The 14,231-nt window shown below is 49.6% G+C and overlaps 1 protein-coding gene across 11 annotated transcripts in view; it reads left to right on the top strand.

The window, feature by feature from the left end:
- Positions 1 to 14,231, top strand: part of GATAD2A (GATA zinc finger domain containing 2A) — a 92,832-nt gene that overhangs the window by 55,968 nt on the left and 22,633 nt on the right. For all 11 annotated transcript variants that reach the window (XM_043467484.1, XM_043467483.1, XM_043467480.1 and 8 more), the window contains one exon: positions 2,120 to 2,388. In XM_043467484.1, coding sequence (XP_043323419.1) covers positions 2,120 to 2,388 — 269 coding nt within the window. The remainder of the gene's footprint in view (positions 1 to 2,119; positions 2,389 to 14,231) is intronic.

A 14,231-nucleotide genomic window follows, 5' to 3' on the forward strand; every position in this document is an offset into this window, starting at 1 on the left:
ACAATTGAGAGGAAGGACTTCAGATTGAAACTGGGGTTCAGATGAGCTTCATGGATTGGAGCCTGGGGCTTACCACTCTGGAGGCTGTGCTGGGGGGGCCCTCTCGGCTGGCCAGACCAAGAACTTCTCCCTAAGGGACAGAATTTCCTTTGACTTGCCTGAGATCCTGGACTCCCCACATCTTTTATGCCCAGTAGGCTCCTCTCTGGTCCTGGACGCACAGGACCACTATTCACAGTGACCACTGAGATCACTGCTCTCATCCAATTCCCCAAATGTTGGAGCAGCTCCTGTTGTTTAGGCAATGCCTCAAAGGAAAGTGACCCGTCCCTCCCATGATGAGGGAGGGGAGGGGAGGGGAGGGTGACTTCCATTCAGGGCATTGACGGATCTGCAGCTCATGGGGAAACAGGACAGACTCAGCTGTCTGACGGTTTGTGGGATACAGGGGGCTGAGGTGGTGTGGCAGGTGCAGGCTGGGGTGCCAGGAGGGTTTGGGGGCAGGTGGAGGCCAAGTTGATAGCCTCTGCCCTTGAGCTTCAGAGTTCTCAAGCTCTACCTGGAATGGGGAGCACCCTGGGGGGTTACATGGCCATCGGGAACCCTGCTTGATTCCACCCTTTTGGACTGCCTGTGGAAGCAGATGTCTGAGTGCCCAGGGTCAGCCACGCTGGCCTAACACGTGTCAGACGGACGCTCTGCCTCCTGCGCCAGGAGCATGGAGCAGCTGTCACTTCCCTTCCTTTCCGTTTGAGTCCAAGGCAGTGCCTTGCGCTGTTGCTCGTTTGTGAAGTCGGCTCCTTTAAAGAGGTGGCAGATGAGTTGCCTCAGGAGTGTGTGGCACATACAGTGATGTGGCTCCTTTGCTGCCCTGTACCACCCCCTAGATTCCAGAAGTTGGGCTCTGGACTGATTCTGCCTGCCCCTACCCAGGACAGGCCTCCCAGGGCTTTTGCTGGGGAGAAGCCGGGGTGCTGGGTGCCCTGGCTGCGTGGACACAGCCAGGAGGTCTTCAGTGTAGGCACACCACGGGGGCGGTCGGCGTTCCCCGAGGGGCTGCCGTGTTGGTAGGTGTGGGCATTGACTGTCCTGTGATGAACCCTTGGTGGCTTCTTAGGTCCTGACCAGTGGAACTCTGGTCTCCAGTGTCCTGCCCTGTTGGGACATCAAGGCTGGTCTCTGAGCGGCCCCTTTAAGAGCAAGTACCTGTGTCCCAGACTGGGTTGTGGAATGCCAGCAGTCTCCCTGCAAACAGCCATCACTGCGGTCTTCCTTCACTGTCTCTGTGAGGGTTAACAACACTTCAGCTTGTTGTCTGGAACCGGTTCAGACTGGTTTTCTGGAAAGTGCTTTGTCTCTCAGACTGAATCCTGGGAAGGGTCATGTGGAGCCCAGTGATGTCATGGGATCAAAACCTGACTCAGCGGTTTTTTTTTTTTCCCCCTTTTTATTTTCTTTCTTCTTTCAATCAAGATATGTGTGTGCTACAGGTACAGGGTGCTGGCAGGGTGATGGGCCAGGCCTCACCCCATTCAGAGTTCATTTTGTCGGCAGTCAAAGGGTTAAATGTGATCTCCCTCCGCCCCCTGCTGAGGTGAGCAGGCAGTGAGGAGGCTGCCCCTGGCTGAAGGGAGAGGCAGGGTCAGCCCTCATCAGGGCAGGGCAGCAGGGCTGGACTTAGGCTGTGACCCTGCTCCTGGGACAGCGTGGTGCCCCCTTCTTGGATTCCAGATAGCTCACATCCAGTGCTCTAGATCCCACCGGAGGTGGTCAGATCTAGAACAGTTTCTTCTATTTGCTCTTGAGTCTGGAATGCAGAGATTACCCCCTTCTTTCTGACAAACAGCCACCTTCCCTTGTTCCTGTCCCGGTCCCTGTAGGTTTCAGGTCCTGGACAGGGCGATGCGTAGCTTGGCTTTTCAGGTGCTCTGTTGCTTCTGCTCAAGGCTGTGAAGAAATGTTCCGGGCACGCTTTGTGGGCCCTTCATTTGTTGTACCCACTTCTGCCATCATCACATGGTGAGGCAGACACTCCAAGCTGACATTGTGAGAAGTTTCTAAGAAGATAGCTACTTCATTGTTCCCAGTTTACATGTCGTGTTTTCTCCTTCCCCTAAAGTTCAGAATGACTGAAGAAGCATGCCGGACACGGAGTCAGAAGCGAGCGCTTGAACGGGACCCAGTGGAGGACGATGTGGAGAGCAAGAAGATAAAAATGGAGAGAGGAGTGTTGGCCTCAGATTTAAATGCTGATGGAGACACACGAGTGACGCCTGAGTCGGGAGCAGGCCCAGCCCAAGGGCTGCTGAGGGGCACAGAGGCGACGGCCGTGGGCAGAGGCGAAGGGCAGGTGGGCGACGGGCCTGTGGACATGCGAACCACGCACAGGTGAGCGAGGGGCCGGGTGCCAGGGGTGGCTGGGGTGAGCAGGTGGAGGCCGCCCATCAAGCCTGCGGGAAGCAGCTTCTGGTGGGTGATCGTGGAGACCACTGCGGGCTCCCGCCCCACTGTCCTGGCCAAGGGACCTTCCTCCTGGGGCCCAGCCACCTGTAGTGTGGGGTGGGTCTCACAGGATGGGGGTGGTAGCCTCTGTTGGCTCCCCTGCTTGGCAGCAAGTCTTAACTGAACTTGTACCTGTGTCCAACTCTGTGCTTCTGGTTTGTAGGGAAACTTGAGTTTTTCATTTGGTCCTGCCTCCCTGCTTTTCACATCCAGGGCACCGGGGGCCAGAGATGCTGCCACCCCTGCCTGGTCACTGGGCTGTGGACAGTCTGGAGCCACCCCTCCTCCTAGGTGGGGGAAGTGGGAGGAGAAGCCCCTCTCTTCCCAAGTTCGGTACCATGTGCTTCACTGGTTTCCCCTTAATCAGTACTGATGGCTTCAAGAGCAACTTTCCCAATCCTCAGCTTTAAAGAAATAAGACTCAGTGTACCACCCCGTTTCTTTTACCCCTATGAAAAGAATTGCAGCTCCCCACCCCATCCCCATCCCCACCCCACCCCACCCCACCCCACCCCCTCGGCCCTGCGCCACTCCTCCCTTCAGAGCTCAGGTGAGCGGTGTTCTCGGCGGGGTTCACCCCTTAGGTCCCGTGAGCCAGCAGCTGGTGGGCATGTGGGTGTGGCCACAGCCTCCTGAGCAGCCCACAGCCGTCTGTGGTTCATCTCTTGTCTTCCTTAGCGCCTCCCTCTGCACATCTCCCTTCCGGATCCTGTGCGCCTGGTGTTATGATTCGGGGGAGGGGGCATGTAGTGGGGGAGGGGCGAGCTCTGGAGAATCCTGGGTGCCTCTTCCCTTTGTTTCGCTGATGAATCCAGTAGGGAACCCCAGCCCTGCAGGCATTTGTTTTGTGTCAAATTCACTGCGGGCACCAGACGGTTTGGTGTTGTAAGGACCTCAAGAGGTTGTCTGATTGCGGTGTTTCTTGGCTATTAAGGGACTCTTGCCGTCCTCGAGATAAATGGGGACTCCACCCCCTCAGTCCGCTGGGAGCAGTTAGCTGGGCTGGTGTGCTTTCTGCTCTTGCTAACCCAGAAGGCCTTTTCTGTCTGACTCTGCTTTCTGCCCTCCCTGTTTTAAAACCAGAGGCCATCTTTTCAAAGTTCTGGAAATTAAATTGTAAGTTTGGGTCTGCTTTTCCTTCACCAGTGTCACATGTGGGTGAAGAGAAGGAAGAGCTAAGTTGTGACCGACTATTGCAACCCCATGGACCGTAACCCACCAGGCCCCTCTGTCCAAGGCATTTCCCAGGCAAGAATAGTTACGTGATTGCCATTTCCTTCTCCAGGGGATCTTCCTGACTCAGGGATCAAACCTGCATCTCTTGCATTGCAGACAGTCTCCTGCATTGTAGGCGGATTCTTTACCACTGAGCTGCTAGGGAAACTCTGTTTCTAGGTGTCTGGTCTGCATTTTTTCCCTGTAATCACCATGTTCCCCTGCAGGGCAGGCCAGGGAACGTGAAGTTAAGTGAAGGAGCAAAAAATAATGTGGAGAGCAAGCGACAGACTAACCCAGGCACACAGAGCACGTGCCCTGTGGGACTAGAGACACCCTGGTGTCCAGACACGAAGCATGTGAGATTGTGGGGAGAGCCTGGCTTTGGCAGAGTAAGGGTCAGCTCACACTCCCTGGCTGACCTTGGGTGGGCGACCTTAGTCTGTGTTTCTTCATTTGTGAAATAGGTGATAATGTCTGCTTTGCATCTCTAGGTGACAGGTGTGTATGCAGAAATTGACCATGGTGCGTGGCATGAGAAGTGTTGGTGACAAGTACTCTTCAGTTTTAAACTTTACTTAAAATAAGATGTCTCATACAGAGCTTAGTGTCTCCTTGAGTGCCCACACAGAATGTTCTGTCTGGTTTGTTGGAGAATTTTGACAGAATAATAGGATCAAGTCTAGCCCAGAACCATTCTAGAACTAATCTTTTTTGGGGTGGGTGGCCATGGTTTCTGTATTAGAAGCTGGCAGTCTTTGGATCCTCATTGAGAGCATCTGGCTCATCCCTTGGGAGCCTCCATACAGAGAATTTCATTTGATTGAGGTGTAGCATACATGATAAAAAGTAGACATGTGCCACTTGGTATACTTCACAAACTGATTTCTTTCTTGTAGCTCAAATCAAGAAATATAATGTGGGTTCAGGGTGGGGAACACATGTAAATCCATGGCTGATTCATGTCAATGTATGGCAAAAGCCACTACAATATCGTGGAGTGATTGGCCTCCAACTAATAAAAATAAATGAAAAAAATTAAAAAAAAAAATATAATGTACCCCTCATACCCACTTGTCACTACCCTCTTAGTAACCACTCTCTTGACTTCGAACAGCAGAGATTAGTTTTTCCACTTTAAATAATTGGAATTATGTAGTCTGTAGCCTTTGCTTACTTTCTTTCAGCATGATGTTGTGAAGTTTACTTAGGTTGTTGTCTTTAATATTTTATTTATTTTTGAGTCTTAGTTGCGCATGTGGGCTCTTTCATTGTGGTGTGTGGGCTTAGTTGCCCTGCTGCGTGTGGGATCTTAGTTCCCCGACCAGGGGTTGGACCCATGTCCCTGCACTGAAAGGCAGATTCTTAACCAGGGGACCACCACGGAAGTCCCAGATTTACTTGTGTTGTTGAATGTCGGAATAATCTTTTTTTCAGTGCCATGTAGTATTTTTCTAGAATTTCTGTTTGGCTCTTTTTATTAATTAATTCTTATTGCAGTATAATTGCTTTACAGTGTTTTGTTAGCTTCTACTGCTTAGCGAAATGAATCAACCATACATACACAATATATCCCTTCCCTTTTGGGTTTCCATCCTATTTAGGACACCACAATGCATTAAGTAGAGTTCCCTGTGCTATATAGTATGTTCCAATCAGTTGTCTATTTTATATAGCATATCAATAGTGTGTATGTGTCTATCCCAGTCTCCCAATTCATCCAGGACACCCCTTTCCCCCTGTTCTGGCTCTTTTTAAAAACTGCTTCTTTCTTTCATGCTGTCCTATTCTTAGGATCCAGTTTAAGCATATTAGACTAGAGGGAGTTTCTGGTGGCTTCTAGCAGAGAGAATTTCCTTTTTCTTTAAGGAAGTGGCTGGTGAGTTTAAATCAAGATACAACTTAAAAAACTACTTTGGGGGATTTAGAGCATGTGGAGATTGATAAAGAGGTAGCATGAAGAGTTTTCTCTTTCTCTACAGTTCCTCTTTTCATCTCTGGCATTTTTTTTCTGACATAGTCTTCCAATGTGTATGTTTTATTTTCAAAATGAATCAAGACTGGAAGGCAGCTTCCAGCAGTGATTGAGTAAAGAGAGATTGTCAAGTCCTTTCCCCCAAAAAAACAGCTATAAAGCAGGACAGAATTGACAGCACAGCCCTCCCCCACTCCCTGAATCAACCATTTCAGCATCCTGGAAATGGACGAGAAGCAGGCAACAATCTGAGGAGGGTTTGTGCTTAAGAAATGGCTGAACTTCGGGGTTAAAGTGGTGAGAGTCTGTGTCGCTTAACCTGGCGCTGCTCCCACGCCCTGCCCAGCCCTGTCCACAGGGAGGCCCTGCCCAGCCAGTGCAGGCTGTGACGGGTGAGAAGGGGCTCGCTCAGATCCAAGTGGTGGGCAGCAGCCTTGGCTGAAGTGACAGTTTTGAAGATGAACACGTGGGGAGGGACAGTGGCTGTGTTAGCCCACGTTTGCAGGCATATTTGGGGCAAGAGAGAAAAACTGTTGGAAGGAAGAATCCCCAGAAATGTATCTGAGGAGAAGCTTATCCAGGAAGCTCAACAAATCTCAAGTAGCATATATGCAAAGAGATCTGTACCTAACACATCATAGTCAAACTGTTACAAGACACAGACAAAGAGAAAATATCGAAAGTAGCAAGAGAACAACTCATGACATACAGGGGAAGCATTAATGTAATTAACAGCTGACTTCTCACCTGAGACATTCAAATGGAAACCAGAAGGGAACCAAATGGCATTCAGAGTACTAAAAGAAGAAAACTATAAACCCAGAATTCTCAATGCATCAAAACTGTCCCTCAGAAACGAAAGCAGAAAGACATTTGCAGATAAACAAAGACCGAGAGGATTTGTTCCTGGCAGATCTGCTGGTTCTTCAAGCTGAAAGGAAATGACATGTTGGTAACTTACGTTCACAGGAAGAAATAAAAGAGCTCTGGAAAAGGTAAATGTGGGCTACTGTAAAAGACTTTTTCCCCCCTCATTTCTTCTTAGTTAAAAGATATATCATCTAAAGCATTAACTGTAACATTGGGTAGAGTTGACAAAAACGACCATAGCTCTTTGGCAATTGATCAAAAGTATATAACAATCTATTGTATTTATAACATATATAGATATATAATATATGGGACAACAGTAGTACAGAAGGAATGAAATGGAGCTGTATCGGAATAAAGTTTTTCCATTTTACCAGGATCAGGTTAGTGTTAATCTGAAGCAGATTGTGATCTTAGTAAAATGCTTATTGAAACCCCTAGAGCAACTATTAAGAAAATAACTTTAAAATATAGCTTAAAAAATCAACAGAAGAATTTAGTGGTACATTAAATATTTGACGTAAAAGAAAGCAGTCAGTTAGGAACAGAAGAACAAAAAAGAAGGAAGACATGTAGAAAACAAATAGCAAAATGATATATGTGTAAATCCACTCAGATCAAAAATATATTAAATGTGAATGGTTTAAACACTTCTATCAAAAGGCAGAGATTGTCAGACCAGATAAAAAGGCAAGATCAAGCTTAATTATATATTGTCTATAAGAGACACCCCTTAGATCTGTAGATAAAAGGATGAGGAAAGAGACACCGTAAGTAACCATAAGAAAACTAGAATGACTGTATTAATATCAGATAAAATTAACTTTGGCTTCCCAGGTGGCACAGTGGTAAAGAATCCAGCTGCCAATGCAGGAGATTTGTTAAGAGATGCCAGTTTGATACTTGGGTCAGGAAGATCCCCTGGAGGAGGAAATGGCAACCCAGGATTCTTGCCTGGAAAATTTCCGTGGACAGAGGAGCCTAAAGGGCTACAATCCATGGGGTCACAAAGAGTTGGGATATGATGGAGTGTGTGTGCATACATGCACACACAATTGACTTTAAGACAAAAAATATTCCTAAAGCCAAAGAGGGACCTTTTTTTTTTTTTTTAAATGTGGGCCATTTTTAAGTCTTCATTGGATTTGTTACAATATTGCTTCTGTTTTATGTTTTGGTTTTTGGCCAGGAGGCTCCCTGACCAGAAATAGAACCCACACCCCTCTCAACCAGAGAACCACCAAGGAAGTCGCAAAGAGGGTCATTATTTTTTTAATGGCACAGCAGGAAGTTGTAACAGTCACAAATGTACATGTACTTAACGACAGAGTCCCAAAATAGCTGAAGCATAAACTGATAGTATTGCTAATAGAAATAGATAATTCATAAATTGTAGTTAGAGACTTCATACTTCTCTTTAAGTAATTGGTAGAGTAACTAAGCTGAAAATTGGCAAGATTCCTGAAGACTTGAAGAGCACTGATTCTGTTTGGCTAAGGGGTGTCTATAGAATACTGGGAAATACGGCTCACATGCACGTCGCACAGGGTGGCTCATAGGCTAGGCCAAAAATAAGTCTCATGGGTGGCTGTATTAAAAAGACAGTAACAAGTGTTGGTGGGGATATGGCGAGGCTGAAACCCTGATAAGTGGCTGGTGGGAATGTAAAATGACATGAGCAGTTTGGGAGTTTCTTAGAAAGTTAGATGTGACCAAGTTAGCACATGACCCAGCAATCTATCCAAGGAAGGTACCTGAGAAAGTACATCTGCACAGAGACAAGTGCATGGGTGTCCATGACAGCATCATTTTGGGGTGAGGGACGTGTTCTAAACTTTGATTGTAGGGATGGTTGCACAACTCTAAATTTATTTAAAAATCATTGAACTACACTTTTATAGTGAATGAATTTTGCAGTATGTAAATTATGTCTCAGTATGGGTGTTTAAAATTAAAAAGTGAGGTTAAAATAGTTCAGTTTCCTTTATGGCATCCATAAATGTGCTCATGGAAAGACAGAATCCCACAGAGGTCGAAGTCGAGCCTGTTGGTCTTGTGAGACCAGCCCAAAGGTCATGAGCCTGTGCTGCCCTCCCCCCACCCCAAGTCTGGACTGTTGGATGAGGCTAGAGCTGGGACAGACAAACGAACCTGCTTGGAGTTCTCTTTTTTCCTTTCTAAGATAGACTCCATTCCTACACTTTCCTATAGAGGAGACTCTCCGTCACAAGTTGATCTTCAGAAGTAATCTAGGCCACACACAGGTGGGAATAGCTTTCTTTTTCCTCTCTTGGGTGGAGGTACATTTAACTCAGTAAAATAATGAGCCTCTTTGCCAGGCCACCTCCACCTGAAAGGTTAGGACGGGGTCCCTTGGCTCCCCTGGGCTGTGTGAGGTGGGAGCCGCACATATACACCCCCATGCTTCACTGAAAACGTTTGTGTGTGCCTTTTTCTGAGTTGCCAGCTCTCCCTCAATTCTCTGGCAGGTCCTGTGCTGGTCCTTGGGGGCAGAAGTGATGGGACAGGGTTTTCTAGGGTACCGTAGTGTGGTCAGGGAACCTGCAGAGGTGTTGGGGAGCCTTGACTTTAGGGGTGTGGCTCACAAGGGCTGAGAGTCACTGGGCACCTGAGCAGACCATCTCGATTTCCTTATTTTACCTTGGAGCGAAACAGCTAGGGCTCCTAGGTCTCGGGCACAGCAGGGGCAGACTTGGCGCCCCATTTCTCCTCTCACCAGCCAGCCCTGTGGGCCTTGAATGGATGTGTGGGGCAGGTGGCATGATGACTGCCTTTGCTGGCTTCCACTGGGTATGTGGTCTTCAGGCAGCTGCGTCACCTGCTCTTCCTTCCCCATTTTGCATCATGTGTCTCTTTTGCTCTGGGACAGAGCTTTACTTGGACCAGTGGTGTGCCCTGTGGCATGGATGGGGGGCACTCTGATGTGTGTTCTTATCCCCACCAAGGTGCCTGCAAAGCAGGCCACCTTTGAAGCGGGTATCCTTGATGACAGAACCACTGCCCCATCCTTCTTTGGGACTCTGATAGTGGTGGGCGACACTCTGTATAGAAGCCAGGATTCTCAGATCATTTGCCAGTAAGACAGGACTTAGCCATCTACAGTGGTGAGTGGTGTGTGGGAGCACGTCATCCACACCCAGGTTAATGCTCAAGTCCTCTTCCAAAGTGAAAATGAATCTGAAAGTAACTTGATAGTGCTCCCGCCTGTCATCTGTAGCGTGGGCTTGTGTGGATGGCCTTGTTCTGTTTTGAGTAGAAATTGAGTCCATGGGACGAGGTATGTGTGTCACTCAGTGTTTATAGGGTATGGAGGCCTTGTTTGCACACGCTTTACCAGCAGCCTATAGGAGAGGATGAACACAGTCAACACTGGGGTTGGCATCGCTCTGCCAGGAGCGCTGCTGGTACCGGCTGCAGATACTTCTGCCGCGGTTTTCACATGTGTATCCACCTGTGTAGTCCAAAGCTTTATCAGGGTACAGACCCTTAGCATCCCAGAAGGTTCACTGGAGCCATCCACACATATACTGCCCTTCCTGATGGGGTGTATTCTCCCACTTTCCATCAGTCTTGCTTCTCAAACCTCCTAGAAATAGAATCAGAGAGTATGTGCTTGGTAGGGTCTGCCTTCTCTGACTCCGTGTGATTGGGATTCATCCCTGTTGTGTGTATCAGCGTCTCACTGAGCAACTCCTGTTGGACATGTGTAGTCGTCCACTCACCTGTCCATGGATACCAGGCAGTCTCCAGGTTGGGGCTGCTGAGAGCATTCCTACAGAAATTTTCATGTGAACATGGATCATCTTGTTAAATGGGGATCAAATTGCTGGGGTCACAGGGTAGGTCAGTACTGAGTTGTTTTAAAGAAATTGCTGTACCTTTCCTCTAAAACGTCTGAGTGGTTTTACTTTTGTGTGGAGATCTGGCTACTTGATCCTCACTCGGTGTCAAGTCTTCACAGTTTAGCCATGAGGTCTCCAGAGAGGCCTGAGCCCGCGTCCTGGTCTGCCTGTGTGACCGCCGGCCCTCTCCCTCCCATGACAGAGGGTGAGGCCAGCACTGTTGCCATGCCAGCTTCTGTGGGGGTGGGGTGGGGGCCTCCATGGCCGTGCGCAGACCCGAGCCCCCTCCTACGCGCCCTCCCCACTGTGCCCCACTGCAGCTGTGCCCGAGCCGCCGGCCAGCTGCCTGCTGGAATGTGCGTCCTTGCGTGGTCTGGGGAACGTGACAGGCTGTGGGCCTGGGATGGCTCTGGGAGGGGCTCTGGTTCTCAGCGCCCGAGTAGGTGCGGTGGCCCTCACCTCGGCTCCTGCGGCCCCAGCGATGGACCCGTCTCCCCCCACGCCGGGTGTGAGAGCCCGGGGGTCCTGCAGCCAGGAGCCTGTGCTTTGTGGCCATCACTTCCCATCAGTGGGGGCTCTGACACGCTGTGGCGCCCAGCCCCTCCCCAGCCACCTGTTGTGGGCTGGCCTTTCATTTGCTAATTCTCTGTCTGCTGCTGGGGGACTTCCAGGAGAGGCCAAGCAGGCTGGGGAGCAGCTCCATCGGCTTCCACTGGAAGTCCACAGCTTGCTTGCATTTCCGCATCTGGAACTGAGAGGTGCGTTCCTTCAGAAATCAGCTCCCCATTCTGCCCTCCTGGCCTCAGCTGCCCCCTCCCCGAACCTCTGTGAGTTCCCTCCATCTCCTCCTTGTCCTCTGCCTCTCCCCTTCCCTCGGGGCTGCTCATCCCAGTTCTTCTCTGTCCGACCGCATCTTATCACAGGTTTGTAATTGAAATTTGAGGGAGTTCACCTGTACTTCTAAAAATCATTATTTTTGGATGGCAGCGTGACAGACTTGAGGTGCCTTGTTTTCTAACTCTCAGAGTGACCTAGGGACATACTGTGAGGGGCATATTGTGAGCCAGCCTGGTCAGGTAAGGAGCCCCACAGTTTTGCCACTTCCCTGTTGCCTTTACGGCGCCCTCCTCTGACTGTGGAGGGGATGGCTTCTCACTGGATAGTGCCAGCCTTCTGGGGATGTTACTGTGTGACTGCCCTACCAGGAACCAGAAGGCCACTGTGTACAGTCATCTAGGTAAGTAGCTGGGGCTTACCAGGTCGTGTTTGTGTTAAAGAACCTGCTTGCTGATGCAGGAAGTGCCGGTTCGATCTCTGAATCAGGAAGATTCCCCTGGAGGAGGGCATGGCAACCCACTTGCCTGGAGAAACCCATGGACATAGAAGCCTGGTGGGCTACAGTCCATAGGGTTACAAAGAGTCAGACATAACTGATGTGACTTTGCACGCACAAGGAACTCTTGGCTTCACACATGTGTGAGTTAAGCAGATTGGCAGATTAAGCAGGTCATTTCCTTATTTTGAAATTACCCAGTCTGATTCTGCAGTTAGTTTCTGATAGCCTCTCATGGTGTGTGTTCCTGCTGGTGCTGTGTCCTCGCTGCTGCATTGAAGCATTCTACCTGCGGGGGTACATGAGAGAGGGTCTCTGACCAGCCCTCTGCTGTGAAGGCTCTGCTTTTGTATGCATTGCTTTTTATTTTGCATCTGGTATCTCTGACGTGAATGAAAGCAGGTGTATCAGAACCTTAACCAGCCCTGGGGTGGGGATGGCAAGTGTGCCAGCCCGAGGGATCCCATCTTGACCCCCCCAGCCACCTAACCCAGTGAAGAAGTGGGCTGAAGGGAGCTCTGTGTGTGACCCCAGGCCCGCAGGAGTGACACACCAGGAGAGGAACATTTCCTCAGCAGAATGTGCCCTGGAGAAAAAGGAGAGCTGGCCTGATTGCAAGAGATTTCTGTTTTTTTTTTTCCCTTAAGATGAGCATTTGAATTGTAATTTGTGAGCCTGAAAGGGAGCAGGATAGCAGGTGGTTAAAAAAAAGAAAGACTATGGGGTCTGACAGCGCGATTTCACTCACACCCCTGGGGAGCTGAGGACAGGTCTCCCCACTCGGAGCCCACGCTCTGCTCTGAAGTGAGGCTGGTCATACTCAAACCGCAGAAGGTCCAGCATAATTCAGTCAGGTGTGTCACAGTGCTGGTGGGAAGGAGCCTTGGGACTCGTGGGTGTCCAAAAATGAGGCAGGGGGAACTGAGTTCTCTGAAACTCTGTAATGGGCCAACCTCGGGGAGGGGGAGTACAAAGGAGGTAGGGAGTGTCTGATGGGTGGAGAAATGGGAGACATAGCAGACGTTGCTACGTGTCCCCTTCCTTAGGTACCAAGCTGTCAGAGTGCTTAATTTTAGAGCTTAAATCTTGACAGTAGTTGTGATGTAATCACATGGAAAAGCTTTGGGTCTTAGGGGTCTGAGACCTGGTGACATACAGCGTTCCTTAAGGCAGGCCCTTGACGGCTTTCAAAAGCAGCTTCAACATAACACTGCTCTAAGGAGACCCACCAGTCCCGGCACGCAGTGTGCCCTTCCTTCAGGAGGACTTGGGCATCCATCCGTGGGCAGTCCGGGTGGCATGTTCTGGGAGCTCACGGCCCAGAAATAGGGGTGCTCAGGTGTCCAGGTCCCTGGAGCCCCCTGGGTTTGCCTGGAGTCAGGGCCAGAGAAGGCCCGTGGTGGTGGGAGCAGGGTCGGGTTGTTGGACCAGAAGTGCAGGCCGTGGACCGCCCTCTGGAGCAGGGAGAGTTGATGCTCTGGATGTGGGTGACGCTCAGACGCTTGCCGGATGCCTGCTGCTGCGAGCAGAGGTGCTGGCGGAGGGAGAGGAGAGGCCTTTGGCCCGGAGGGCAGCGTGAGCAGGGAGTGCGGCGGCGTGAGGCCAGGGGAGTCTCCTGGCCTGGGAACGGGGCCCGCGGCCTGCCCCTCTGCATCTGCGGCGTGTCCCAGCCGCCTTGGGCAGTGGCAGCTTCTCTGTGAACTGGCTAACTGTGGGGCCTGTACAGTTGCTGCTTTCCACGGCCACAAGGACAAGGTTACCTGTTCTTGTAAGACAAGCATCCTTGTCTTATAACTGAATAGGTTTTAGAGAGAAATGACAGTGTTACATGTGAGGTGAGTCCTGTTAAATTTTTAGTACACGTCGCTTTTCAAAACACAGCTTTGGTAACAAGAAAAAAACGCATGGGTTGTGGCCCATCAGCAGATGAATGGATAAGGAAGCTGTGGTACATATACACCATGGAATATTACTCAGCCGTCAAAAAGAATTCATTTGAACCAGTCCTAATGAGATGGATGAAACTGGAGCCCCTCATACAGAGTGAAGTAAGCCAGAAAGATAAAGAACATTACAGCATACTAACACATATATATGGAATTTAGAAAGATGGTAACGATAACCCTATATGCAAAACAGAAAAAGAGACACAGAAGTACAGAACAGACTTTTGAACTCTGTGGGAGAAGGTGAGGGTGGGATATTTTCAAAAGAACAGCATTATCTATGGTGAAAAGATCACAGCCCAGGTGGGATGCATGAGACAAGTGCTCGGCTGGTACACTGGGACCCAGGGAATCGGTGGAGAGGAGGTGGGGAGGGGGGGATCGGGATGGGGAATAAGTGTAAATCTATGGCTGATTCATATCAATGTATGACAAAACCCACTGAAATGTTGTGAAGTAATTAGCCTCCAACTAATAAAAAAATTGGAAAAAAAATAACAAACGCATGGGTTGTGGTATGTCAGGAG

Source organism: Cervus canadensis, chromosome 4, assembly GCF_019320065.1.
Source record: "Cervus canadensis isolate Bull #8, Minnesota chromosome 4, ASM1932006v1, whole genome shotgun sequence".
NCBI lineage: Eukaryota > Metazoa > Chordata > Mammalia > Artiodactyla > Cervidae > Cervus > Cervus canadensis.